We start from the raw sequence: 27,766 nt of genomic DNA, 5'->3' as shown, positions 1-27,766 counted from the left end.
TTGTTCAAGACACACCGATCTAGAATATGTCTGCCTCTTTGGGTTTTTTATTATATTTTTTGTTTACATTTCTGATTTAGAGGTGGGTATTGGGGTAGGCTTTTCATTTTCTCTTTATATTACCCAACATATCTATAGATTACCCAACATGTCTATAGATTACCCAACATGTCTATAGATTACCCAACATGTCTATAGATTACCCAACATGTCTATAGATTACATGTCTATGGTGAACCTACAGTATGTTGACCAGCTTTTTTTCTTTAAAAACAATAAAACTGAGTTGAGAGGCATATTTCTGCTGGCATGTGAATTTTTTGTAGGCTATTATATTTAGTTTCATATACACCACATGTTGATTTATTTAACGCTGAGTTAAATCAGTATAATGAGTATAAGTAGTTGCTAAAGCTACTTTTTTTTAGCTTTAGTTTTACAAACTACATTTCTCCAGGGGTAGAAATGTAGTTTGTTCAAACTAGTGTCAGGCTGAACTACTTCCCCAACACTGCTGTTGACATCACATCCCGCTTTGAGTATACCCAATCAGCACTGAGTAAACCTCAAGCCCCACCCAGGAGTTTTTCAGGGCAGCTTGGAGTACCTACCCCAAGATAGGGACTCGCTTAGCCTCCGTAAAAGTTCCGGGAGATTGTCTTTTCAAAATTACACTGAAGTTCCTGCAGTGGAAACGGGGCTTTAGTTTCCATGTGTACTCTGGTGTACCTGTGTTTGTGTCCTACCTCCTCTCTAACATCTGCTGCAGCAGGTCTTCTCCCTCCTCAGCAGGCTCCACAATGGCGTTCTGCTCATCACAAACATTCCGCAGCTCGCTGGATGGGTATGACTTCATGGACTGGCAGCGCCGTCGCTGCTCCCCCGCACGGGACACAACGCTGGATTTCTAAATAGCACAGTGCAAGGTAGATAATTGATCAGTGTGCTGTAATAGTGCACACTATATACTGGTGTTTATAACAACCACAATCCAGACCACTGGCATAATCCAGAAAACCAGAAAAAAAAAAAATATATATATATATATATATATGGAACAGTAAAGCTAGATAGTTTTACAGTAAAAGGAAAGAGGAAAGAGGAAAGAGAGGAAGAAAGAAAAAAAAGGAGAATAGGAATTGATTTAAATCAAATGTGCGTAATGGCTAGAAGATTAGCAGACATTTTTATTTTCCTGCTTTAATGGTACAGTGTACACTGTTGAAGACCATGCAATGTCATTAGAGACATGTTTGCCAATTCAGTTCTGTATGATGAAATGTCCTTAGGTGGGTCACTGAGCCCCTCTCTGCTATCCTTCTTGATATGACACTTAGCTTAAACAGCTAAAAATGTTAAATGGCAGGGGACTTACCTTGAAGCGGATGTTGTTGCTGACCAGGATGTTGCCCTTCATGAAGTCCCTTTCGTTCTGTCGGTTTTCAGTGACCACAGGGAAGGAGTGATACACTGTGGTACGTAGAATGCTGACTAGAGACTGGACACGAGTGTGGGGGTACACATAGGTCAAGTTGGGCTCCATGATATCACTGGCAGTCAGCCTTGAAAGGATGAGAGAAAAGATACACACAGAAAACATAAACAAACCAGAGAATGATCTTCAAATGAGAAACTTTTGGATTGAAGTTGTTAAGCAGGTATGTACTGTCAAACTTAGAGAAGGACCATAATTCTGCAAGTGAGAAGAAAAACTGGCACTTTTGGTAACTTTGTGGCCAGGCTCACCTGGTGCTCCAGGATACGTGGTGTGTTAAGAAAAATTACATTATGATCAATTTTACTTTCTTCCCCTTTAAACATAGGTTTTCTCCATCAAGAAGCACCGATAATTTGGGAGTTTAAAAACGTTGCGATTTTTCTACAGTAGAAGCTTATAATTATCCAGAGTTTCAAATATTAATACTGCAGCTAAAATATACTTTAAAGAGCGGATGATGTCCATTTTAGAAGTTGAATTTATGTCTCTGGACATGTTGGAGATCTGACATTTACTGTTTGTTCTGTGTATAATAGTGTCATTTTAATTAGCGTCACAATGATGCTAAATATTTAAATGAGATCAGTCAATTTTCCATGATGAAAAAAATAATTACTGACAAACTGGGAGTGAAACAATTTCCTCTTTAATCTTTCTGTGTGCTGCATAAACTGGCAGTTATACAATAGTCGATCTTCCTTCATGATCTATAATAAATATGCATAATCATCTTTTGTTTTTGGGCACACTATGACATTTAGCCATCTTATATGAACGTGTAGAAAAGAGAAAAATGGAGAGGGATTGTAGTTATGCTAGAAATGAGGGGAAAGGGACATTAGCCATGCATGGGAAAGTTTATCATAACAGAGTTAAGAAGAGCTAAGAAGTGAATAGTGGAGCCAGATGCTGTTCTGATCGTACAGAACAGTGCTGATCGTGGACAACTGAGTGGGCAATGATGACATAGCCAAGTCGCATTGTATCTACTCTTTGTTTGGGACAGAATAGCTTTAAAAGTCATGTTTTTATGGATGCCACTGTTTTTTTTGGTAAGACATTCCCTGCATAGCATTCAAGCTCTATGATTGGCCAGGCATCCATGCTCATGCCACTAAACTGCAGGTGTTTATTCCTAACTCCATGTTCAGTAGATGTCTGGTACTGAGTAAGGGAAAATGTTAATTATGAAAGATGAAATAACAGTCAAGCATAGAGATTGTATTATGTGTAGCTTGGAAAAAAGCAATATAGGGGACTAAATTCAATGAATTGACTATTTATCAGACTACATATGAAACAAGATCTCTTATCCCGTGACTGCTGCTGCACAAAGGAGCCAATCCCCTGCACGCCGGCCACAATACACCACAGTGCACTGCAGAATGGTTAGATACACCTCCAAAACAACCTAACACTGCATTTCACAGCAGCAGACTTGGCAACATGTCTATCCTTCCTGTGGTGCACTGTGGCCAGCATGCAGCAGTGTAACTTCTTGGTGCAACAGCAGTCCCAGGAAAAGAGATCCTGACAAGAAAAAATCAGTGTCTCCATAAAAGCCTCTATCCTTAAGGCTAAAAGATACGTTGGGTCAGGACTAGACAATAGTTATCACTTGTCGTGGGGCTCAGTAGATTTATGACGGCACAGCCTTCCACCGTACTGCTCACCAAACTTTGACAAATATCGTTAATTAAGAATGAACAATCATGATTCTACTCTGTCACATCATGTTGGTCATGGCATCCTCATGTCTACCTGTGCCATAACTAGTTAAATCAGCTGATGACACCAGGCTGCTGCAGTATAACCTCACACACCTCTACACTCATCAGACTGGTCAGTTATATATAGTTTGTTTTCAGCCAAAGTAACTCATGTTTTATTATTGAAACACATTGCTTGACAAATGCTCCGTTATAATATTAATCCGCCAAAGTGACAGTGCTCCTGGCTTTTAAAGGGAATGGGAGATAACACTCTGATTGGTTTACTGCGTGTTACGCCCAAAACACCTATGATTAATGAGGGGACTTAAGTCCAACCCTTTTGGACCCTGCGCCTGGCCATTGACTGTTTTTCCGCTGTTAAAATAGCAAAAGTGGATTTGGACACACACCAAAGGCACTTGCCACGCGATTCACGGCATGCGCTATAGATCATTAAAATGGGGCCGTACATGTCACATTTACCCATTCGCACACATTCATACACTGATGACAGGAGCTACCACACAGGGTGCCAACCTGCTCATCAGGAAGGTAAACTAACCATCCATACACTGATGGTGCAGCCATCACAAGCCATTTGGGGTTAAGTATCTTGCCAAGGACACATTGACATGTGGACTGGAGGAGCAAACCACTGGGCTTCCGATTGGTGGACGACTGCTCTACCCCCTGAGCCACAGCTGCCCCAGTCAAAAGGAAGATGGTGTATCCAGGTGTTGCTGCTAGTGACCCATTCTGATTTGCCTTGACTGTCAGTCTCCAACACTCATAACTCATAACTCAATCATGTACCATCAGTTTTATTTGCAACACTGGTGCTGGTTAAATGTAAATGTGCAACTGCAGCTTGAAAGCGGCATCATCTGCAGAACTAAACAGATACCAGCCACCTTCAGATGGCTGTTAAGTCACCAGGCCAAATGAAAGGCCGTTAGGATGGGGTACTTATTTATCTTTATTCTGTCCTGCTTTATTTAATCAATAATGCAGTTAGTGTCCAAAATATCAAACTGCTACAGATGAACACAGAAAAAAGCCAAAACAAAACAAAATTCTGTGAACCTCAGGTTCAAAAATTCCACTTTGCAGGCACAGACCAGCACAAGTGCCTGCAAAGAAAGTAAAACACCTAGGGCCTGATTTACTAAGATCCCAAATAGTGGGTACTAAATTGCGTGCACGGTGCAATAGATTGCACGTTTCGTTTACGTGCGTTTTGCAGGTGATCTACTAAGAATAACTGTGTAAATGAAAACAGGTGCAACAGGGTGCAGACAGCAGTATTTAAATGAGGGTTTTGTGTCTTTATGGAGAGTTTGGACGAGCAGAAAGCTGCAAGCACAAAATGAAATGTGATCAGGTTCTAGTGGAAGAGGTTAACTAATATATTGAGTTATAACAAAAACTAATATTACCAGAGAAACCCACATATGGAGAGTATTAGTGACAAAGTCAATGCTGTTAGTAAAACCACAAATATTCCACTTCAAAAATATTAACACAGGTTTAAAAACTCTGTCCTGTGTGTATTCTGTCATTGTGCCTCCGTCTCCTCCTCTCTACAGTAACAGCAGTCATCTGTGTGCAGTGAGCAGCAGAATAATACCTGCCCTTCAAACTTATTATTTATAGACACAGTTAGTGTCAGAAATAATACCTTCAGGTTTGGTAAATCACAATACGTGTGTTAATAACATATTTACATTTTCTCCTCCCTGGGGTAAAAATACCCAATATTACATTCATTATGGCAAACATAATAAATAAACAGCGTGTACTATCTTTCACAGTTAAAGACCTCAGTGCGCTGTGTTAGTAGATCAGCTTGCACATTTTTTGCGGGCGATGTCAAGTTTGCACACGTGTTTACACAAATCTTACTTGTCCATCTCAAGCTCAGTCTCCCACTCCAGCAGTGGAACCCCTCTCAGCTGGATGTGGATGTCATAGATCCCCTTGTTGAAGAAATCTCCAGTCCACTTTGCAACCTGATCATCAACACAAAAGCATTTACTATATCCCAGCAAAACTGTAGAATTAACAATACTAATGGGTAAATATATCTATAATGTATATTTCTCGGGACATACATCATTTCATGAAGGGGGTTGGAATCATATTAATTGAAATATTAGCATAATGGTTAATGATAAGAAATGCTGAAATGTATAACATGACAGTGTACCATCAGAGTGATCATGATAGGCAGTCCATATGTGATTTCATTTGTGGATTCGATAAGGATGACAGTCAGACTGATGGTCATCCTGACCACGCCTCCGAGGAATGCAGCAGCTCCAATGAGAGCATAGGTACCAGAGTAAACGTTCATTCCCATTTTCCTAACAGAGGACAAACACATAAGAATCAGTATGACTCCAGTTAATACTGAGTGAGTGTTTAATGAAAAAGGAAGATGTGAGAAGCAGCAGTGGAAGGAATGGACAGACTGTTGGCATATAGTTTTGAGCCAACAGGCTTTCTCCCACAGTCAGCAGGCTGGGCTGCAAGATGGCCCGTACAAACAGGAATTACTCGCAGCTGAGAGAAGCTCAAAGTTTGGTTGTGACAATAGATGAAGTGAGAGACTAAACTTAGTGAACAAAAAAAGAAAAGAAAAAAAGGTAATCATGCAGTCAGCAGATTCCAACATTTGGGCTGAAGTTACCTGGCCCTGACCCATTATGGCTCGTGTTTAGTTATTTTGGGTTTTTGTAGCTTTTGCAAATTTTTCTAGTACCTTACTTAAATCTATCCTTCCAGTAAAAGTAGTAGTGAATTTTAGGAAATGCAATTATTTTATTTCTTTCTGAGAGTAAGATGAAGGCTTATATCAATATCCTAGCTTAAACACTGGAAGCAGGGCTGAACAGCTACTGTAGCTGTACTCTCTTCAAAGTGAAGAAATTCGGATTTTTCCTCACAAACTGTGGATAACTGTAAAACCTAAAAATGTTCCTTGTGTTTTTACTATTGCTAGACCTGATAACTAATATTTCACAATATATATGTGAAATATTTAGGAAAATAAATATTTACCAAACTAAAAAGTTGAATTCTGTGACATTCACTTACACCCTTGGCTTACTTTATGAAAACATGTTCTAGACAGAATATTATTCTTTTAATGTTTCTGATATTTCATGGCTCCACAACTAAACCTTACACTTTAAGGATATTGGCAACCAAACGTCCAAAAGCTGCCCCACAGAGCAGTGAAGGGACGAAGAGACCGCTGGGTACTGACACACCGTAGGTCCAACAGGCCAACAGGAAGTACAGCAAGAAGAACACTGACAGAGTCACAGGACTGAAGGTACCTGAGGAAAGACAGGAGCCAGTGACCAGTCAGTGTATTATACATACCACCTAATTATAAACAATTAACCAGGCAGACATACAGAAAACCTAATAAATACATGATGTGTGGCCACAAGGTATTAAATAGAGATGAGGTAAAATATTGTATTTAAGAGTGTAATATAAAATGGCAGGCCCTGTTTAGTTGTACATTCATTTCATTGAAGTGTCATCAAGTTATCTCTGTGTCATCATCCTTTTGCTCCTCCTGGGGTTTCTTACATTTTAACCCCATTAAAGGGTTTTTAGGATGTTTTTTTCTTATGTGAATATCAGGTCTAAGGATAAAGGATGTTGTATTGCTGTGCAGACTGTAAAGCTCCTTGAGGCAAAATTTGTGAGATGTGATACTGAGCTATACAAATAAACCTGGAGTTGACTTGAGTAATGGGGTTGCCCCTTACTCAACATGATGTTTAACAAGTAATTAACGTAACAAGGGTAAAAAATGATTGATTTTTTTTTTTGTTGGAGCATCAACGTTTGGCACACCTGAAACAAGTGTCTGTAAGTGACCAGTTCAGTGTGAAAAACTGATCAAATACCCTCGTTTACCTCACTGACCTAAACAAAACAAACCCATATAGGCTGGAACTCAACATTTTCTTCTACTATTTCAGAGTTTAAGTCCTAGACAAAGGTTTTACTGTAAAGCAGCTGCAGGTGTTACGTTTTGATTAATAGCACACAAATGTCAACATGATTCCTTCCTTTAGTAGATAGATTATATAATACTTCATGTAGACAGTTGTCTTTTTTGTGTACACTGTATTAATAAAACATTCTGAATAAATCATCTTGTGCCCAACTATCATTGAAAATCCTGTCCTTGTTATGTTTGCAATTCTGGCCACTCTAGTGGATGAATCAATTAGAGATTTAAGATTAATATCTGCAATATTTCCATTTATATTTATATTACGTGTATATATATATACACACACGCACATTTTATTTTGCAACTTCAGAACACTTACAACATGACTGAAAGGTGATCACAGCTGAGTATAGTGCAAAAACACTACTAATAATATTATATATAATAAATATAATATTAGTTAAGATCCATAACATAACACATGAGTGTTCCAACAATATTGGTGCTTAAGGAAGGTAATAACACTATTAAAAAACAAAGAGTATTTAAACTACATCTTGAGGTCCCAAGGAAACGAAATCCAAGGGGGAATTTAAATGGAAGATTTATTTAGGATGTACAAAAAGCTGTTTTGAATGAGTGCGTGGCCCCATCTCACCATCCTGGTGGAAGAGCTGGTGGATGGCGGCCTCCTGTGGGTTAAAGAACAGTGTGGCCATGTCATTGTAGGTCTTGTTGGTGCAGAAGTACTGGCGGATGGTTGAGTTGATGTCCTCATTACCGGACAGCTGGAAAAAAAAACACACAACAATGACTTGATATGTCTTCGAAACTTTCTCAGTCATCCAGGTCATGGATATCAAAGGAGGGTTGAATCGAGGGCACATGTGGTCCTCGCACAGATGTTGGTCCCCGCAAACGATCATTCAGTTCAGTTTTAACGACCCATTCCTACAATCAAGGGGGGGTAAAATGGTACATAGATGTTTGGCAAAGTTGTATGTTACTGATTTGATGCTGCTGATAATGGGCCTGGGGGGGGGCTCTTTCTCTGTGAATCTTGGGGAGCCCCATACATCCATCAGAGGCTTCTCCTGGATACAGGGTGATATTGTTTACAATTGATGATTTTATCCTTCTGTAGCTGCTTTAAGCATTCAATGGCCTTTTTCATGTATCCACAGGTGGGATCTCACCTCAGTGTTTCATATGTATCACAGAGTAGTGAGGTGCCCCTGGCATGATAAGACTACTGTGAATCTTCCTTTATCAGCCGGTAGGATGGTGAGGATTTGGTCCTTGCTCAGTGATGTCACAGCCTTCCTTTCCTGAATGGTGAGGTTGGAAGGGGGGGCCTTTGTATTGGAAAGGGCCAATAACTTCAACCTGGCCTGTTCTGCCTCAGTTTTAGTTAAGTTGTTTTTCTTTATAGCTGATGCTATGATGAGGTCAGTTATTGGTAAATGCGGTGCTGTTCAATCCTTTGGCTAGGACATTTTTCTCACATCTTGGGTAAGTTCCCTGTCTGACAGGTTCTTTACCCATCTGTCATATGTTCCATCCAGTCTTACATTATTTGTCTTATGGTTCCAGGTAAGTTCTGGCTTAATTTGAGATGATTAAAAACATGATAGTGAACGTACAGAGTGTGGAGAAACAGCTCTGCACTGTGTCCTGACACTTTAGTCAGCCTTGGTTTTTCAAAAAACTTCTGTCATGTCAACACTCCAAAGATGATTTCAAAATGCAAATACTGCTTTCAAAGTATTGCTCATTTAGAAAGGGAATTGTGGAACTTGTGCTCAGTACTGTAATGTTGGAGGAAAGAGATGATACTTACTGTGTTGTTATGGGTTGTGGGGGAGGACAGGTCACGACATTCACCCAATAACATGGAAGCCACAAATATCACCACTGTTGTCACCATGACAACCAGCAGACTCTCTAGAACCCTGGAAAAGGAAGAGATCAGATCAACTATGTAATTACATAATGTGAAAAAAATAGAGACACATTTTAAAATATTGAATGTACAGGTGATCTATAAATCACCTAATAAACTTGGCCTTGGGGTGAATGTGTCTGATGCGATACTTGGCCAGGTTCTTGTTCATGCAGTTGAAGAGTGCCCCCAGCAGTCCACCCACTACCCCCATCAGGACAAAAAATGCCAGGTCCACTGCAGTCCACAGATGGCAGTTCTTATCTCCATTTAGACACTAATGAGTAAGACAAGATGTTTGCAGCAGGATTAAATTCAATTCAACTTCATTCAATTCAAATGATCATCTATACAGCAGTGGTTCTCAAATGGGGGTACTAGTACCCCTGGGAGTACTTGAAGGCCCTCCAGGGGGTACATGAGATTTTTAAATATATATATACAAAAAAAAATCAATTCAAATATACTTTAAAATGAAATGTTTATTTATCAACAAATGAGTTCATGAATTCAGTTTGAAAGCATATCTTTATTATAATCCTAAAAGAGGACACTTTAAGTTGATCATTATTTTAAAGTACACAAATCTTTATTTATAATTAAGTTAGTTATTTCTTTTTTAACAAGTCTTTGGTCATTTTTATATCTTTTTATTTCCAAAGAGTTCAAGAGAATGCAATGTTTTACACAGTTACAAAGTTGAATAAATCAGACACTGATGACACAGTGTTTTACATCTCTTTTGTGCCGGTTAGGGGGTACATCACTGATAAAAGGATGAGAACCACTGATCTATACAATTATAATACTGCTTTCCAGAGAAAAAAGATGCAGCTTTGTTGATCACTTGCTGGTCTATAGTATTAGGACCCAGGCCAGAGATGTAACTGAGTAAGGAGAAGAGCATTGTATATGATGTGAGTACTGAGGACTTTCCTGTTTACAAACAAGTTGGGCCTCCACTGTCAGGAACAAGTCAGTCACATCTAGATATGTAAAACTAGTTCATTAACAACATACTACAAAGTCTTTTCTTTCTATGACCTTTATTAGATCCCGCTGACATTCCTTATGTTTCAAGAATGAAAAACTGTATAATCTGCATACATATGCATTCTGCACTGAGTTAGCTTTGTTGGACAGTGGTGGAAAGTAACCATGTACATTTACTCAAGTACAATGCTTAAGAAATAATGCCCAAATAATGCTTCAAATAAAGATTGAAGAACAAATTTGAGGTACATGTACTTTACTTGAATATTTCCATTTTCTACTACTTTAGACTTCTGCTTCACTACATCTCAGAGGGAAATATTGTACTTTTACCACTACAATGGACAATATAACAAGTAGGGCTGGGCAATATATTGATATTATATCGATATATGAGACTAGATATCGTCTTAGAATTTGGAAATCGTAATATTGTTGTTAATAACTGTTGTTATTTGTATTTTTCCCACTTTGTCATTATTCTGCCGTCCCTAGGTTTAACTGGCAAATTGTAATATCGTTATGTAGGTAATTTTTCTCAACTTACCAGATTGTCCTAGCCGTTGTATTATTTGCCTTTTACCCACTTTGTCATTACACACACATAACTGATGATTATTTATCAGAAATCACATTGTGTTAATATTTTGTGAAGGCACCAATATTCATCCCTACAATATTGTTGTGATATCGATATCGAGGTATTCGGTCAGAAATATTGTGATATTTGATTTTATTCATATCGCCCAGCCCTAATAACAAGCTTTTAAAATACAACACATTGTTAAAGATGAAACCAGTGGTTTCCAACCTTTTTGTCTTTTGACGTCTTACATAAAGCAGTGTGTAGTCGGCTCACATTCCAGATGTCTATGAGTTGTTAACAGCTCCAACAAATAGTGATTTTTCCCTCTAAACTTCTCTCATGCTTTCATTTCAATAAATGTTCAAATGATCCAATATTTCAGCAAACATCAAAGATTAGAGAAAAACACATTTGTGTATCAGAACCATTAATCATCTCACCACCCCTCACATTTATCTGCTGACCCTTTGGAGGGGCCCCACCCCTAGGTTGGGAACCACTGGACTAAACTAGCTAACTGTATATAAAGTAGTGTAAACTAGCTCCACCTCCAGCAGCTACAACAGTAACATGCTGCTCTAACACTGATGCTTCACTATTAATAATCTAATGATGTCATATATAATAATATATCAGTCAGAGGGACCAAACCAATGCTCTTGTTATGATACTTTAACATCATGCTGATAATTACTGTGTTAATACTTTTCTGTACTTTAAACGGTCTAGTTACTTCTTCCAGCACCCGGTGCTGGTCATTACTACATAATGCAGAACAGCTATGGCCCATGTGCAAATTCACTGCTGCACACCATAACTGCATGGGTCAGGAGTGGATAGACCATTTTTATTGAAAATATTAACTCCTTCCTTCTAGATTAAAAACATTTCTATGTAATAGAGTTAACGCAGAGCTTCTGCAGTTTCTGAAATAATATTTTATGCCGAACAGTCTCAAAAGCATTTTGAAGTCAAGGAATAATGCAGCAGTGACTTGTCTACTTGAGGTCGATTTAATATCTTCTTCACTTTGCATTTTCTTAAAACCTCTTTGATTGTCAGCAAAAATATAAGTCTTGTCGAGACAGGTTTTCCCCAAACTTGCTATCACTGTATAGACATGTTTATGAAGGTGATGATGGCCTTTTACTTTTCCAAAGTTGGTATTTTTGAACATTATTGTGGTTAGCATTAGGACTGCAACAAACAATTATTTCGTTATCAGTTGAAAAATGGTTTTGTCCATGAAATGTAAAAAAAAAAAAAAAAAAAGGAAAATGCCAATTTACATAAAAAGTTTGATCTCGTGCCAGATCTCATATGATCTCAGCTAGAATCATTACAACTATTGAAATGTTTGGAATGCTGTAAAAAAGAATAAAATAGCTGCTGATTCATTTCCTGATGATTGACTCATCAATTATCTTACTCGTTCAGCTTTAATTAATATGACTTACATGTATAATACATTTACGAACATGTGTTTACAAAATACACGTACAAACTCTTTATTCAGCCAGTGATAGAGCTTTTACCTTGAACTCTCCAAAGTTGAGCAGACCCGGCAGCTGGAATGAGCCCCACTTGTTGAAGTTTATCCCTGAACGGAAAAAGTTTAGGGTGAAAGTGGCCGACATGGAACAGAAGAGCTGAAACAGAAGATAAAGTTTGTTCAAAGTCCTTAAATCCACTGCTTTCTTTGTCACCTCACAATCTTTAATATCATATGGTCGACCCCAAGGGTTACAACTCTGACATAATCAATTATATTTCTCCACTGTATATATAACCCGGGCCGCCATGCTACACAAAAAATGCAAGACCAATGTGGGTATTGGCAGGACGTACCACTTTCCAAGTCAGGGCCTGGTTCCAGAAAGAGGAGCCCTCCTCCAAGCTGAAGAGGGTGCCACCTATGGGAGCACCAAAGGCTGCAGCTACTCCAGCAGCAGCACCTGCTGACACAAAGTCTCGCTTGTCCCTTGAGAACAGTAAACACAGCACAATGAACTATGCTGATGACAGTATTGAGAAGCAGTTAACAGTGTACAGTATTGTGATAATGAGAGTGACAGCCATACCTGTCACTACGGAAGTAGGGAAAATCAAGTTTGATCCTCTTAAAAGTGATGCTCTGAAACTGATAGAGGGAGAGACCATCTGATGAGCATGTTTAAGCCATAATAAGAGTTAAATGCATCAGTGGCTGAACCATCTAAAAGTCACTTTTGCAATAGAATTAAATCGAATTGACTTAAATCATATTAAATTATGTCAAGTCAAATCACATAAGGTCAAGAGAGGCTGAGTAAACTTGAGTTAAGTCAAGTCCATTTTTTCATTCAAATGGAACAGGTCACTCACATTAGCCTTTCTGTGATAATGTCATCTAAAGAAGCATACCAGCAGCTTAAAGGGTGGGTTCATCATTTTTCAGGGCTGTCATTCAACAATAAACACTGAAATATGTTTTTCTTGCCATAATCAATCCTCCTGTTCGTACTGACAATTAGGAGATCCTTTCAGAATGCCTTCAACTTTGCAGTCGTCCTTTCATTCAAATAATGTATTTAAAAGCTTATCTGAAGCTGATATGAAGCTTCTAAATGAGTCTGTGGAGGTGGGCGTGATTTGGGCAGTCACCTGTAGGAGAGAGAGGTTGGGCAGAGCTGGCTCAGCAGGAGCAGCGCCAGGTGAGTTGACTTAACCTCTCTCTGTCTCTGCAGTAGTGGCTGGACTGAGATGGGCATCACATGGAAAGTGCAGCTGAAGACAAAGACTCAAAGTTTAAGTCTGTTTTGAGTTTTTAAGTTTGTTTATTCAGTGGAGACAGGACTGAGCACTGGGAAGCAGCATACAGGAGCTCCATGGCGATTATTTAGCAAATACAAAAGGACTAAACAACCATTATCTGTCTGTTCTCTGCTGGGGGAACCCTCTGTGGCAGCAATTGTGCTACAGAGTCAAACCAAGTAGATATCTTTCAATATTACAATCTTTTTTTCTCCCTTCTTTTTGTTACTATACTACCAACAGGGAAACATTGTCAGAGGAAACACAAAGAGGGAATTTGATGCTAAAAAGACAGTAAATGTGTCAGATATCACTTGATATGACTGATATCACTGAGACTGCTGAAGACTCATAAGCTTCACATCTACTTTTAAATGCATTTTGAATGAGTGAATTTTGGCCCCACATCACTTGCATTGAAAGCGTACTTGAAGGGGATCTTGTCATTGCGGGTATGAACAGGAGGAATGATTACAGCTAGGAAAACCTCTGAGTGTTTAGCTGGGTACTTGATTGGTTTTTTTCAGACACACCTGAAAAATTGATACCAAAATACCAGACTCAAATAGTCTCCAACTGGCTCGGCCCTAAAGCCCCTTGATTATCTACAAAAAGTCATTGTATTTTGTGTAGATATGTTGTTGCCTTAGTAAATTTAATTTCACAATATGAATTTTCAGTGGGATCTTCTTATGGTTGAATTAAAGTTGTTAAATACATAATCAGATACATTAACACTAAAATGGGAACGTCTTTTAAGGACATACATACTACACTGATACTATACTAGTAGTAAACTCAGTTCTGTTCATTTCTTGTCACTGATTGTTACCTGAGGAAGGCCAGCTCCCACAATGGCTCCACTGTGTATCAATGGACCTTCTTTCCCCACAAACAGACCTGAGTGGACACACACACACACACACACACACACACACACACACTGAGTCAGAGCCAATGTCCACCCACCTGCTCAGCACTGAGACTGACATTCATTTACTCATTCATAAATGAAGGCTGTTTGGTGAGTCATAGTCACATCTTATTTTCCTTTTCAACACTATATCCTGATGAATAACACTTTGTTCTTACATTCTTTGAAAGTGACAGCTTACCTTATAATAGGCAGCCATGTTTAAGTGGCAGTGATACAAGGTGCTGCTTAATTGTACAGGAAGCTCAAACATCATTTGTAACTAAATAGGTGTTTATTGTGTGTTGGTAGTCTTACACTCAGCTCTTAATAATTTGAAAATGTATAAATACAATTTATACACGTTACAACAATAGTAAGGTTTCATAAAGACTAAGATAAAAAGAATTGGGCAGAAAAGTCACACTGTAACTTGTAACTGGACATCACATGATATAGATATGGGGAAAAACCACAGGTTCCCTGTATCTTTAAATCATCAATGACTGGTCAAAACAACACTAATTATCTCTGACCAGTCTTAGGGCAGCAACTAACATAATTATGAATTATCCATTAATCTGCTAATTATTTGCTAAATTACTTGATATCCATTGTTCTAAAAAAACCATCAGAAAACGAGAAGTGCACATCATCATTTTTTAAAGCTCAAGGTGATGTAACCAATTATTGTTACTTTGTTTTGTCTTACCAACTGTCCAAAACACTCTAAATGATAGTCAAATGTCTTACTGTAGTGAAGCTGGAACAGTAAAATGTTAGGCATGTTTTGCTTAATAAATGACTTAAACCATGGATTAGATTTGGTAGGATTATATATTTATCTTGTTGCTGTTGTTGTCCCTTTTAAAACACATCAAGCCCAAAGTTTAGGGGTTCAACAGAGTCTGAAGAACAAAACGTGCAAGTGTTCAAATACCTACTGTCTGGACTGTAAATACTTGTCCTGTCTTTGCCACATTTAGTGTGACTATGTGTAAAAATATCAGCTGTCAGCCACTTCAGTACAAAATACTTTTAGTGTACACATGACATCCATCATACTTTACCTCCAGCTACACTAAACAGAACTCCACCAGCCTTGCACAGGAAGGTTCGCAGCCGGACGATTCCAGGAATCTTCACTCCATTCAAGTAACTTTTGATTTCTGGAATCCCTGAACCTGCAGCTACTGGCTGGATACATAAAACAAGGCATATTACCATCGTATCACAACCACAGTTGTTTGGAATTCAGTGTGAAACAATGTATCGCAATCTATTAGTAACAGGTAAGAGTCAAGTCTTTATAGAAACCCTGTAAGGGGAGGACAGTCATGCTATTGTTTATCAAATCAGCCAGTCTAAGATGTTTAATACCGAACTATGCTGAAGACTCAAGAAAAGTGAAATATCTTATGGTGGTGAGTGCAAGTTCAAGATGACAATGCGACAGATTTCTATGTAGAGATGGTTTCTCACCAGTGGACACATCTCACGCTAGAATTTAAGGTCTCACTAAGCTGGGTGAGTTTTTCTAAATAAACTCTTTTTAAAGGAAACAATCAAGTGACAAAAAGGTTGAGAAATTAGACATACTTCTCTTAAGTTGGACTGATGAAAACATATCTGAGCAGTCTTACCTCAATGAGAACGAGCACACTGGCGATAAAGACGAAGGTCATATTGAATGCCAGGAGTTCCAACAGAGACAGAGGGAGACAACCTTTGTCGCTGCACTTCTCTATAGCTGCAGGCATTTAGCTAAGGTAGAAAAAACACCTTTATTTTTTGTGTCAGTAATCTTCTAATCATTTTCCTTGAAGTGTGCTTTTGATACTATGTCATTTTGTACTAATTGCAGAGAAAACAGGCAGTGTGCTATTGGGCCAAGAAATTGTGAAAAATGTCTAGATTGACTCTCTTCAAATGTTTTTTTTTTTTTGGTCCAAAACCCAAAAGTATTCATTTTATTACTGCAGAAAACTATATAATCAGCAAACATTCACATTTGAAACCAAAACTGAAGCCAGTAAATTTGGGGAATTTTTGCATGAAACATTACTGAAACATGAAATCATTTATCAAAACACTGTAGTTGCAGATTCAAAATTCACTATCTTCCCTGTAAATTAGTACCAAAGCAGTCATATCCATATTTGCAGACCACAAAACTAGTTAAGACGTGAACATGTCTTACTGTCCTTTCATAGAACTAATTGTTTGTCTGTGATTTCAAGAATAGTTGAAATACTTTTGTAATGTTATCAGAATCAAGTCATTCAAAAATATTCTTTATATTACAAGATTATTATTTTACCAGACAAAGTTGTTATATTATGAGAATATGAATGAGTCTGAATATAATAAGTAAATTAGACTTTTTGAAATTGTATTAATTAATTGATTCATTTACAATATATTTTCCTCATTAAATCACAGCTTTTCTTGTACAATCTCAACGTCTTATCCTTTCTTTTTTTTTCTTGTTATTCTGTGTCTATTCTCATAACATTGACTCTAACATATTATCATATAACAACATATCAGACTTGGTCAGGGATAGGATGATCAAGTCCTGGACTCATTTCTATCACTGTCCCTGATGTTTTTCAATTGTCAGTAACCGTGATGCTCAGTCATCCACAGCACATCACAGGCTGGATTTTGAGTTTCTGTGATAAAGCTTCTGGAAATCATTGAGCACTGATGTGTAAGTATAAGCAGCTGTATCACATTCAGAAGATTGCAAAAGCATGTTAAAGGATACAATCACCAACCAAAGTAAACTTGAGTTTGGTGAAAAGGTGTACAAAGAAATCCACAAACAGGCCAACCTGAAAAAGAGAAGAGTAACATTCCCTGTTCATGTGCAGCATATTAGAAACTAGCAAAGCAAATCAAGAGAACTCAAATGCACGTACCAAACCGATTGTGACTCCGATTGTGAACACCATGATCCACCGTACTGCTTCATACTTTTTGGCTTTCTATTGGATGACAAGAAAGGTTTCTAAAAACTTTTGATACAAAAAAAACAAGGACTTTTTTATGGAGAAGAATTCAAATCATAGGGGAAAATTCCTTCAGGCTTTTTATTAAATCATTATTTTATTCTTAGAATTCAGTCCTGAAGAGTGTTTTTTCCGCATGTGATCCTAACCTTCATTCATATCTCTCAACATTAATTAGTACCAGATATAAACATCCCATATATTATATTAGTTTTTAGTATAAACACTCGTTCATATTTTTGAAACCATACTTTAGTATCTGAATAGTTTTCATCATACTCAATTGTATAGCATGTTAACGTCATTGAACACTTTCTAATAGTATATTATAATTATGGTTATATCTTTATTCTCTGTTCTCTTTTTAGTTCTTTTTAATAATTGAGTTACTCTGAGCCAACCCTTGATTCAGAGGTTTTATCCAACTATAGGCCCATATCTAACCTCCCCTTTCTCTCTAAGATCCTTGAGAAAGCAGTCGCCAATCAGCTGTGTAACTTTCTACATAATAACAGCTTATTTGAGGGATTTTCAGTCTGGATTTAGAGCTCATCATAGTACAGAGACAGCACTAGTAAAAGTTACAAATGACCTCTTAACTTCATCAGATAATGGACTTCTCTCTGTCCTCGTCCTGTTAGATCTTAGTGCTGCCTTCGATACTATTGATCATCAAATCCTGTTAAAGAGACTTGAACATTTAATTGGCATTAAAGGAACAGCATTAAACTGGTTTAAATCCTATTTATCAGATAGATTTCAGTTTGTAAATGTTAATGATAAATCCTCCATGTAAACAAAAGTTAGACTCTGTGTTCCTCAGGGTTCAGTGCTTGGACCAATACTATTCTCCTTATATATGCTTCCTTTACTTAATACTATTCTCCTTATATATGCTTCCTTTACTTAATACTATTCTCCTTATATATGCTTCCTTTACTTAATACTATTCTCCTTATATATGCTTCCTTTACTTAATACTATTCTCCTTATATATGCTTCCTTTACTTAATACTATTCTCCTTATATATGCTTCCTTTACTTAATACTATTCTCCTTATATATGCTTCCTTTACTTAATACTATTCTCCTTATATATGCTTCCTTTACTTAATACTATTCTCCTTATATATGCTTCCTTTACTTAATACTATTCTCCTTATATATGCTTCCTTTACTTAATACTATTCTCCTTATATATGCTTCCTTTACTTAATACTATTCTCCTTATATATGCTTCCTTTACTTAATACTATTCTCCTTATATATGCTTCCTTTACTTAATACTATTCTCCTTATATATGCTTCCTTTACTTAATACTATTCTCCTTATATATGCTTCCTTTACTTAATACTATTCTCCTTATATATGCTTCCTTTACTTAATACTATTCTCCTTATATATGCTTCCTTTACTTAATACTATTCTCCTTATATATGCTTCCTTTACTTAATACTATTCTCCTTATATATGCTTCCTTTAGGAAACATTATTCTGAAACACTCAATAAATGATCATTGTTATACAGACGATACTCAATTATATCTATCAATTAAGCCTAATGAAATTAACCAGTTAACTAAACTACAAACATGCCTTAAGGACATAAAGGCCTGGATGACCTGCAACTTCCTGTTATTAAACTCAGAAAAAACTGAAGTTTCTGTGCTTGGCCCTAAACACCTCAGAAACACATTATCTAATGATATAACTACTCTGGATGGCATTACTCTGGCCTCCAGTACTACTGTAAGGAACCTAGGAGTTATATTTGACCAGGATCTGTCCTTCAATTCCCACAAATACAAATTTCAAGGACTGCCTTTTTTCATCTACGTAATATTGCAAAAAAACAATCAGAGACCTTCTGTCTCAAAATGATGCTGAAAAACTAGTCCATGCATTTGTTACTTCTAGACTGGATTATTGTAATTCATTATTATCAGGCTGTCCTAACAAGTCTCTAAAGACTCTCCAACTGGTCCAGAATGCAGCTGCACGCGTTCTGACAAAAACTAGAAAGAGAGATCACATTACTCCTATTTTAGCTTCACTGCATTGACTTCCTGTTAAATCTAGAATAGAAGTTAAAATCCTTCTCCTCACTTTTAAAGCTCTTAATGGTCAGGCTCCATCATATCTTAAAGAGCTCATAGTACCCCAGCACCCCACTACAACACTGCACTCCCAGCATGCAGGCCTACTTCTGGCTACTCTTCTGTGGAACCACCTTCCAGTTTAATAACAAGTATTGTCCTTGTGCTTGGGGCTGTGGGAAAATTATGCGAGACAGACTAACACATTGTTGACTCTAGTCTTTTCATGGGATTTATTACCAAAAATGTAGAATGATGCCATCATCATCCTTTAACATGTTGAATGTTTATTTAACTTAAAAGGAGCAGTGTGTACAATTTTGTGGCATCTAGCAGTGACATTGCAGCTTGCAACCACATGAACACACCTCTCCTCACCCTCCCTTCCATGCATGTAGGTGGCGGAAAATTTTGCAAAAAATGTGAAAAGGACCTCTCTAGAGATATTATTTGGTTTGTCTCTTCAGGCTAGAAACATGGCCGTGCTATATGGCAGCCTCCTTGGAAGGGAATCCACTCCCAATTAGGATATAAAGGGGTCATTCTAAGATAATTTAAACAAGAATTCATGTTTTATTTGGACTCAACACTATTTAAAACATACTTATGAATATTATATTTCTTTTCTGCAAAGTCTGTTCTATTGGATGCCATCAAATTCTACACACTGCCCCCATTAGCCATTTAGATATATGAATTGACAATCATATTATTTGGGTCAAAGTGAGAAATTGAAAATACTTATTTTCACAACCAACTAAATATAATGAACTAGTTTACAAACACTACACAGATTATATATGTAAACTGTGAATAACAAGGGCTTTAGGATTGACCCTTGTGGAACACCAAATTTGATGTTAAGAGTGTTAAGAGTTAGGTCTTTAGAAGGTTTTTTGAGAAATAACAAACAGTTTTAACTTGACTACAGTCAAGGTCAGTACTTACCTTGTTGTCCATCCCTTCCAGATCCTCCACATAAGGCTCGCTGATACAGCGGTCATAATCAAGGCTCTGTTAAAGGTAAAATGAAGGCTGTTTAACTATTACTTGTCAAATTTGCATGACTCTTGTTTATTGCAAGGCCAGCCTGAACCAACTCTGACTAAGAGTTTCTCACAAGTCTCTTGCCTCATAGTCCTTCCTTGGTAGAATCTCATCTTCTTCATCTCGGGTTTCCCCTAGGATTGTCTGTGAAAAAAGACGAATCAATTTCATTTTAAGTTCAGACAAATATGACCTTATGGGTCTTTACAGTCTGTACAGCAACACACCATCCTCTGTCCTTAGACCCTAAATTCAAATAAAATTCAAATTAAACAGTCTTTAGATACCATCTAGTAAATTTGGCATATTGGTAATCCACAAAGCAACACTTGAAGTAGGCAAAACCTAAACTGATTTGGATGTTTGAGGACAGTTAGTTTAAAAGGATAATCAAATATTACTAAACTGCTGATCTGCGTGTAACATGCTTCCGGATTGAAAAGGAACACTGATAAAACAAAACATGTCTTATTGAGGTTACTTGAAGCATAAAGCCATAAATTGCGATATTTATAAACGGAGTTTGGTCCATGGACATTCTCCACATAAGCGTCAAGGGGAAACAGCAACCAACATCCCCACGTGGTGCACTTACACTGTTAGGAGAAGTTATTGCTTTTATATTGTGAATTAATATAAGATCATCGTGGACTGTTTGCAGAAGCTGCAATAAAACAAAACAGATAACAGCAGGGTGGAGCAAGCAGCCCAGACCACAGTACTAAAAACAGCACATGACCAACTGAAGAAAAAATATAATCTTGAAATAACAAAGTTATTCCCTCTTTGTCAAATAACTACACCCTCTCATACCAGTTCTTCTGGTGTCCGTGTCTCTCCTTCTCTGCAGCAACACTGGCAACAAAAATTGTTTCCACAACACGCCATCTTCGTTGTTGTGTCATGCTGCGTTCAAGGCACATAGTAAAAAAACGTAAATAGTTGATGGGCGAGTTGGAGTTTGAAAATCCTTTCTCAAAGTACCCGGAAAACGCACTAAGTGGGAACTACTCTTATTTTAATGCTTTACAGTGAACGAGTGGTCCTGACAGTGTTGTGTCCTAAAAGTGGATTTCAAAAGCTGTGTTCAAAACATTGTCACCACGAGAAAGCAGTTCACATATTTCCCATGACATGGAACACAGCTGAGAAGCTCCCTTCACGTGACGCCAAGGGCGGAAAATGATTCAACACTGTCACAGCTGCTCTTTATTTACACATACAGTAAAGGTTAGCGCATCCTGGGCCCTGTTCCATAAAGCAGGATTACCAAATAAACCAGGCTTATTTCGTTAGTCGGGCTAATTTTCCAGCAGGTTCCATAAAGCAAATTCAGCATAGTTCAAGCTCATTTACCACAGCAACTTATGCTGGCAAACTAACCTGGTCCGGACCAGGCTAATTGTCAGGCTTACAAAAGAAAAGAGATGATTTAATATATTATATGGCTTAATTTATCACCATCACTTAAAAAGAAAATTAAAGTTCACATAAAGTCAACTTAATACTCATATATATACATTCACACATATAGTCAACTTAATTACTATTATGAATGTGTGTGTGTGTGTGTGTTCATAATATTGAACATTGAGGCCTGACAGAATAACAGCCTCATAAATATTGAACAATTGCAAACATATTTGGACAAGATATGTAATATTTAAATCCATATGTCTTTAACTGGTAGGAAGCACTGTTTTAAAGTTATTGGTTACTGATTAGTAAAATGATGTCTAAAAAGTAAACTAAGACGTGTTTAGTGGATGCATGTCTCTGCGTTTCCCCTTTTCTGTTAATTGATTAAGGTCCAGTCTATATAACGACCTCAACCCATGCACTGTTTCTGTTAGTCAAGACCTGTCCCTTCATTGAGGAGCTTGTAGATGACAGAGCTGCCATAGTACGCAGGGAACTGCAACAAGAGTTGTTTTTATTGTTTTTTGTGATCATATGTTTAAATTCTTAATATGTCTTCAGCAGAAGTGTGTGCTAGAGACTGCTGCTGCTCTTGTGAATCCATGTGATCGGTGTTCGACATCATGGGCTGCTTGTGAATGGCGTGCACACGCAATTAGTCTGAATACTTGCTCCTGTCTTGAATTAGTTTGATTGCGTGAACGTGGATCGGCATTTATGGAACCGCTTTAGGCTGATCTCATTTTTAGGCTCATTCAAGTCAGGTCTTCGACAATAAGCGCTGCTTTTCCGAGCTTGCTTCATGGAACGGACCCCTGAACTCCTTTATTGTGCCTGAAAACACATTAAAATGTTATAGTGTGTAATGGAACCTTTCGATATTTGATAGGAACATTTAATTATACAAATACGCTTATAAAACTGCGCAGTATTGATTCCCTGCGGTTATAATCACAAACACATCAAGGTCAGAGTTTTGAACATTCATTTATTTTAAAGAAAAGTTTTTAGTAGCCTACAAGTTTACATCATTTTCAACAGAGAAAAATTATTTTTCTTCCAAAGTTAAATAAGTTGTGTTCAAGAGCTTGTGATGCAAAAAGAAAAAAAACTATAGATAGAATAGTGTAAAATGAGTGAAATAGAACTTGTCCATACAATAATCATAGCCAGATTTAAAATGTGATGATGAAAACATCTAAAACCACGCCACCATACATAGTTTCATATCACTGGGAAAAGACCCCTGCTGGAATCAACTGGGAACTGTTCAAATTTGAGGTTTCCTAAGAAAATATGGTCACTCTAAAGCCAAATCGGGAAGAGGCAAAGGTAGTAAAAAAGGATCACAGCCTATTTTTATCTCAGGAAGAACCCAGTCACATTATCAGAGGAGGAGAGATTAGAACTAGATGTACTTTATTAAATCCAGAACTAAATGGCGGAAAGAAGGGGAACAAAATTCATACCATTTCTTTAATTTAGAACAACATTCTAGGAATATTAATTAATGGGGATATTACAGAGGATTATACAGCAATATCCAATTACTATAGTGATTTTTACAACTCGTTTTACAAGTTTCGTCAAGCTTCAGCTGATCCCTTTTTAAACTCTCAGAAGGTTAAAGCTATTGATAAAAATGAAATGGAATTATGTGATAAACCTATCATGCAAAAAACAAAACAATAAATCAGGTACTGTTTTTAGAATTTTGCAGATTATTTGCTAATGAACGGGTGGAGGTGGTAGGACCCAATAGCAGCACAAACACACCAAGGAAGCAGTTTTTAATGATCTTTATTAATACTGTGAGCAAGGCAACTGTATTATTCCTGTGTTATTGACAGTTAATTGTCTAAATAAACAGAACAGTTATGTCGGTCTCACTGGGGCGAACGTATGCCTCCAACTTTATTGTCTGTGTATTACACCTGCGCTCTGGTGCACGTTGCTTACATCATCACACTACACAGTGGTTACAATAGACATGCTCAGAATACTACATCTCCTTTCTTTTAAAAAAAAAAATGACAGTGTACAAGTAGCTATAGCTGCTAACAATTTTATAGCAATATTATTTCAAACATTTTAAACTTAGTTCAGTTACTTCAAGGCAGTTATTCCTATCAATGTATATAGGCAGGATATAACTGAAACAGAACATACCAGTAGTAAATTCAGTTTTTTTTAAACATTTCTGTAAACATTAACAATACCACATATCGCATTTGCACTGTTAACTCGGGCATTTCTTAATTGCAGCATCAAAATAAACACTTCCAACATCAACAACGTGACATATTTTCACATTTCAACTTTTTTTTTTTCTTCTCTTTTTACAGGTCTAGTCTGTCCCTTGGTTTCATTATGCGACCTGACTTAGTGGTGGTAAAGTGCAAGGGTTCTTTGAGGCCTGTTTGGCTCACAGTGTCCTGCTGCATAGTCATTGGCTCAGCATTTTCAGGATCAGGGTCACAAGTTGGTGCTTGCTGAATCTATAACTGTTGCAGGCTCCCTGTCAGGATCCCTGTGTTTTCCTCCCCTTTTGTGGGAGTAGGTTTTTTGTTTAGTTTTCCTGGTCCCCATTGGAGTACGGCCTCGAGCTGGGCGGAGTAGAAGTTCTCCTCAGCATCTGCACACCTGCCTTCTATCAGCAATCAAGCCTTTACCACCACTCACAGTATTTAAGGACTGGTCTTGCACACCATTCCTCACCAGATCATCAGTTTACCCATGTGGTGTTGTGCCTTGGCTCCTTATCCTAGAAGTTTTTTGCTGTTGCCTTCGGTTTGCTTACCTGTCTCTCTGTGTGCAGAATCCCGGTCTTCAGCCACCATCTTGCCTCACTCCTGGTTCCCTGAACTCCGCTCCGCCCAAGTTCTCCAGCACATCTCCCCTGCTCTCAGTGGCCTCCACGGACCCCCCTGAACCTCAGCTCAGAACCACTACTGGACTATATTCCATTCATCTACCTGGCTTCCTCCGCTCTGGATTCCCTCTGCTTTGACCTCTGTGCCCAAAAATAAACCTGGTTTGTGTGAACTATCTGAGTCAGTGTTCTGCATTTTTGGGTCTAAATTCATGCCATTATGACACTTCCACTTTCCACTTGGCAGCTAGAAACAGATTGTGGCTCCTGCTGGCAGGGCAGGCCGTGTCTTTGCAGTCTTGTTGTAGTACAGTTTCTGTCGTTTCTGGCAGGTTTCCCTCCTGCTGCGAACTGTGCTGCGGCAGACAAGCTCTGGTTCAAGTTGTTTGTCAGTGGTCGGGAGGATTGAACGCAGACACCTGCTCATCAACAGCTTTCTGTATTCCAACAGACTCAGGTAGGGGTCTGTCCGCTGCGTGTGTGCTTTGTCCATGAGGGCTTTAGCTGTTTGGACAGTACTTTCAACTAACCCATTGCTCTGTGGGTATAGTGGGCTACTTGTGATGTGCTCAAAGTTCCATGCACGAGCAAAGTCTTTGAACTCCTGCGAGCTATAACAGGGTCCATTGTCGCTGATTAGTGTCTGTGGTGCTCCAAACCTAGCAAACATGACTTTGAGTTTTTTTATGACTGTGTTGGATGTGAGCCTGGTGATTTTTTTTCCACCTCAAAATATCTGCTGTAGTAGTCGACAGCAACGATGTAGTCGGTGTTGTTCCACATGAACAAATCTGTGGCGATCACTTGCCAAGTTCGCTCTGGAATAAGGATGAGATATCATCGGCTCCTTTTGGACAGAGTTGCGTCGCTCCAGGCAGATGTTGCAGGATTCTACCAACGCCTCTATCTGTTTTCCCATTCCGGGCCAGAAAAGTACGTCTCTTGCACGTTGCTTACATTTTCCGATCCCTAATTGTCCTGTGTGAATGCGTGAAAGCATTTCTGCTCTGATTGAGTGGGGCATGATGATTTTCTGTGTGGGGGAGCCATTTCTCTGATCGCCTTGACCTTGTTAGGGTCAGGCCAGACACCTTCTCGTGTCAGTCTGTGACCAAAATAGCTCACCTCAGGCACACATATGATGCACTTGTCCTCATTGAGCTTCATCCCTCTCTCTCTAGTCCTCTCCAACATGGCACGCAGGTTTGCGTCATGCTCCTCCTTGGTGCGGCCATATACCAGGATGTCGTCCACGATGGCTGCGATGCCCTGAAGCTCTTCGTAAGCCTCATCCACCCTTCTTTGAAACTCATCCTGTGCAGAAATGATTTCGATAGGGAGTCGCTTGAACCTGTACCTGCCGTAGATGGTGTTGAAGGTGGTCAACATGGATGATTCATGGCTTATTTTGATTGTCCAGTTGCTGGTATCTGGCATCTAGCACGCTGAAATATTGTGCTCCAGCTAGTCTCGGTGTGATGTCATCTAGAGTGGGAAGTGGATAGTGTGGTCTCTGTATGGCTTTATTTAGGGGGCAAATATCAAGGCACAACCTAAGCCTTCCAGTTTTAGGCTTTTCCACTGCCACTAAAGCTTTACCCACTCAGTCGGCTCTGTCACTTTTTGGATAATGTCCATTTTCTCCATTTCATCCAGTTCATCCTTGAGCCTGCCGCGGAGAGCGTATGGGATGCGGCGAGGCGGACACACTACTGGTGTAGCTGAAGGCTTGAGGTGAAGGACACATTCTCCAGGAAATAGCCCAATGCCCTTGAACACATCGGCAAACTCTGTTGTGATGCTTGTGTGTGTTCCTGGCTGTACTTCGATTGTGTGTACCAGTTTAACTATGTTAAGGTCTAGACATGCTCTCAGACCCAAGACAGGGGGAGCATTTTTAACATATACTATGTCAAAATCAAACATGGCTGTTTCATTTCTGTATCTGCATGTTAGCTTGCAAGCTCCTGTAACTTTAGGCCTCTGTCCTCCATATCCTGAGATGTCACTGTCTGGTGGGCCTAGCATTACACTTCCAAACATTTTGTGGAACGTGTCTGCTGGTATAAGATAAGCTTGGGCACCTGTGTCAGCTTTGAACTTTAATTTGTGCCTCGCTTTGCCTATTTCTACTTCTGCAAATGCCTTCTCTGGCTGTATTCTCTGGCTGTATTTGCATGTAGTTTTGTTGTCAATATTAAGCTCAGGTGATGTCAGCTCTGTGCAGTCTGAGACAGCATGACTTTTTTGGGCTTATATTTTGCCTGTCTCTGTGGTGTTTGTGTCCTACAAACCTTAGCAAAATGGTTACATTTGTGGCAAAGTAGCTTTTCACGCACTCTTGGTGAGTTTATGGCAAAAACAATACGGTCTCTAATCATCTCATCGCTATTCGGGTAATCGCAGTCTTTCACTAGTAGCCTTAGCTCAGTCACAAACTGGTCAAAACTCTCATTTTCCCCTTGTGTCTTTTCGTGAAACGTATATCGTGCCAAAATGGGGTTTGCTTTTGGCGTCACATAGGCTTCAAACCTGTCATAGTACGTCTTCAGCAGTTTCCTTTCATCCGTTGTAAAGAGTCCATGTGTTAAATACATCGGGCCCTTCTCACCGATCGAAAGAAGCAAATAGCTGCACTTCTCCTCCTCTTCTTTAGCGCATAGGGGACCGGAAAACATCAGCCCAACATGCTGGCGAAACTTTCTCCAGGTATCAGGAAGGTTAGACGAATCCTAATTAATCCGTGGCGTGGGGACACCTGTACTCTCCATCTTCCATTGGCAGGTTGATGCGTAATATTATCTAACACCATGTATTATTCCTGTGTTATTGACAGTTAATTGTTTAAATAAACAGAACAGTTATGTAGCTCTCACTGGGGCGAACGTATGCCTCCAACTT

The 27,766-nt window shown here is 38.6% G+C and overlaps 1 protein-coding gene across 1 annotated transcript in view; it reads right to left on the bottom strand.

Annotated features, from left to right (window-relative positions):
* Positions 1-21,462, bottom strand: part of clcn6 (chloride channel 6) — a 31,519-nt gene extending 10,057 nt beyond the window's left edge. The window contains exons 1-19 of the mRNA XM_062427902.1: positions 21,388-21,462; positions 20,659-20,718; positions 20,476-20,541; positions 17,341-17,406; positions 17,187-17,253; positions 16,060-16,166; positions 15,487-15,613; positions 14,336-14,403; positions 12,792-12,850; positions 12,559-12,691; positions 12,246-12,359; positions 9,242-9,408; positions 9,030-9,141; positions 7,848-7,977; positions 6,398-6,551; positions 5,417-5,573; positions 5,113-5,219; positions 1,376-1,562; positions 747-907 (exon numbers count right to left, since the gene is read on the bottom strand). Of these exons, the coding sequence (XP_062283886.1) occupies positions 747-907; positions 1,376-1,562; positions 5,113-5,219; positions 5,417-5,573; positions 6,398-6,551; positions 7,848-7,977; positions 9,030-9,141; positions 9,242-9,408; positions 12,246-12,359; positions 12,559-12,691; positions 12,792-12,850; positions 14,336-14,403; positions 15,487-15,613; positions 16,060-16,166; positions 17,187-17,253; positions 17,341-17,406; positions 20,476-20,541; positions 20,659-20,718; positions 21,388-21,462 (2,117 nt within the window). The remainder of the gene's footprint in view (positions 1-746; positions 908-1,375; positions 1,563-5,112; positions 5,220-5,416; positions 5,574-6,397; positions 6,552-7,847; positions 7,978-9,029; positions 9,142-9,241; positions 9,409-12,245; positions 12,360-12,558; positions 12,692-12,791; positions 12,851-14,335; positions 14,404-15,486; positions 15,614-16,059; positions 16,167-17,186; positions 17,254-17,340; positions 17,407-20,475; positions 20,542-20,658; positions 20,719-21,387) is intronic.
* Between the last annotated feature and the right edge of the window lie 6,304 nt (positions 21,463-27,766).

The sequence above is a fragment of the Scomber scombrus genome, chromosome 10 (genome assembly GCF_963691925.1).
Source record: "Scomber scombrus chromosome 10, fScoSco1.1, whole genome shotgun sequence".
Classification (NCBI taxonomy): domain Eukaryota; kingdom Metazoa; phylum Chordata; class Actinopteri; order Scombriformes; family Scombridae; genus Scomber; species Scomber scombrus.
Note: the sequence above shows the minus strand (reverse complement) of the source record. Positions and strands in the feature narration are given on the sequence as shown.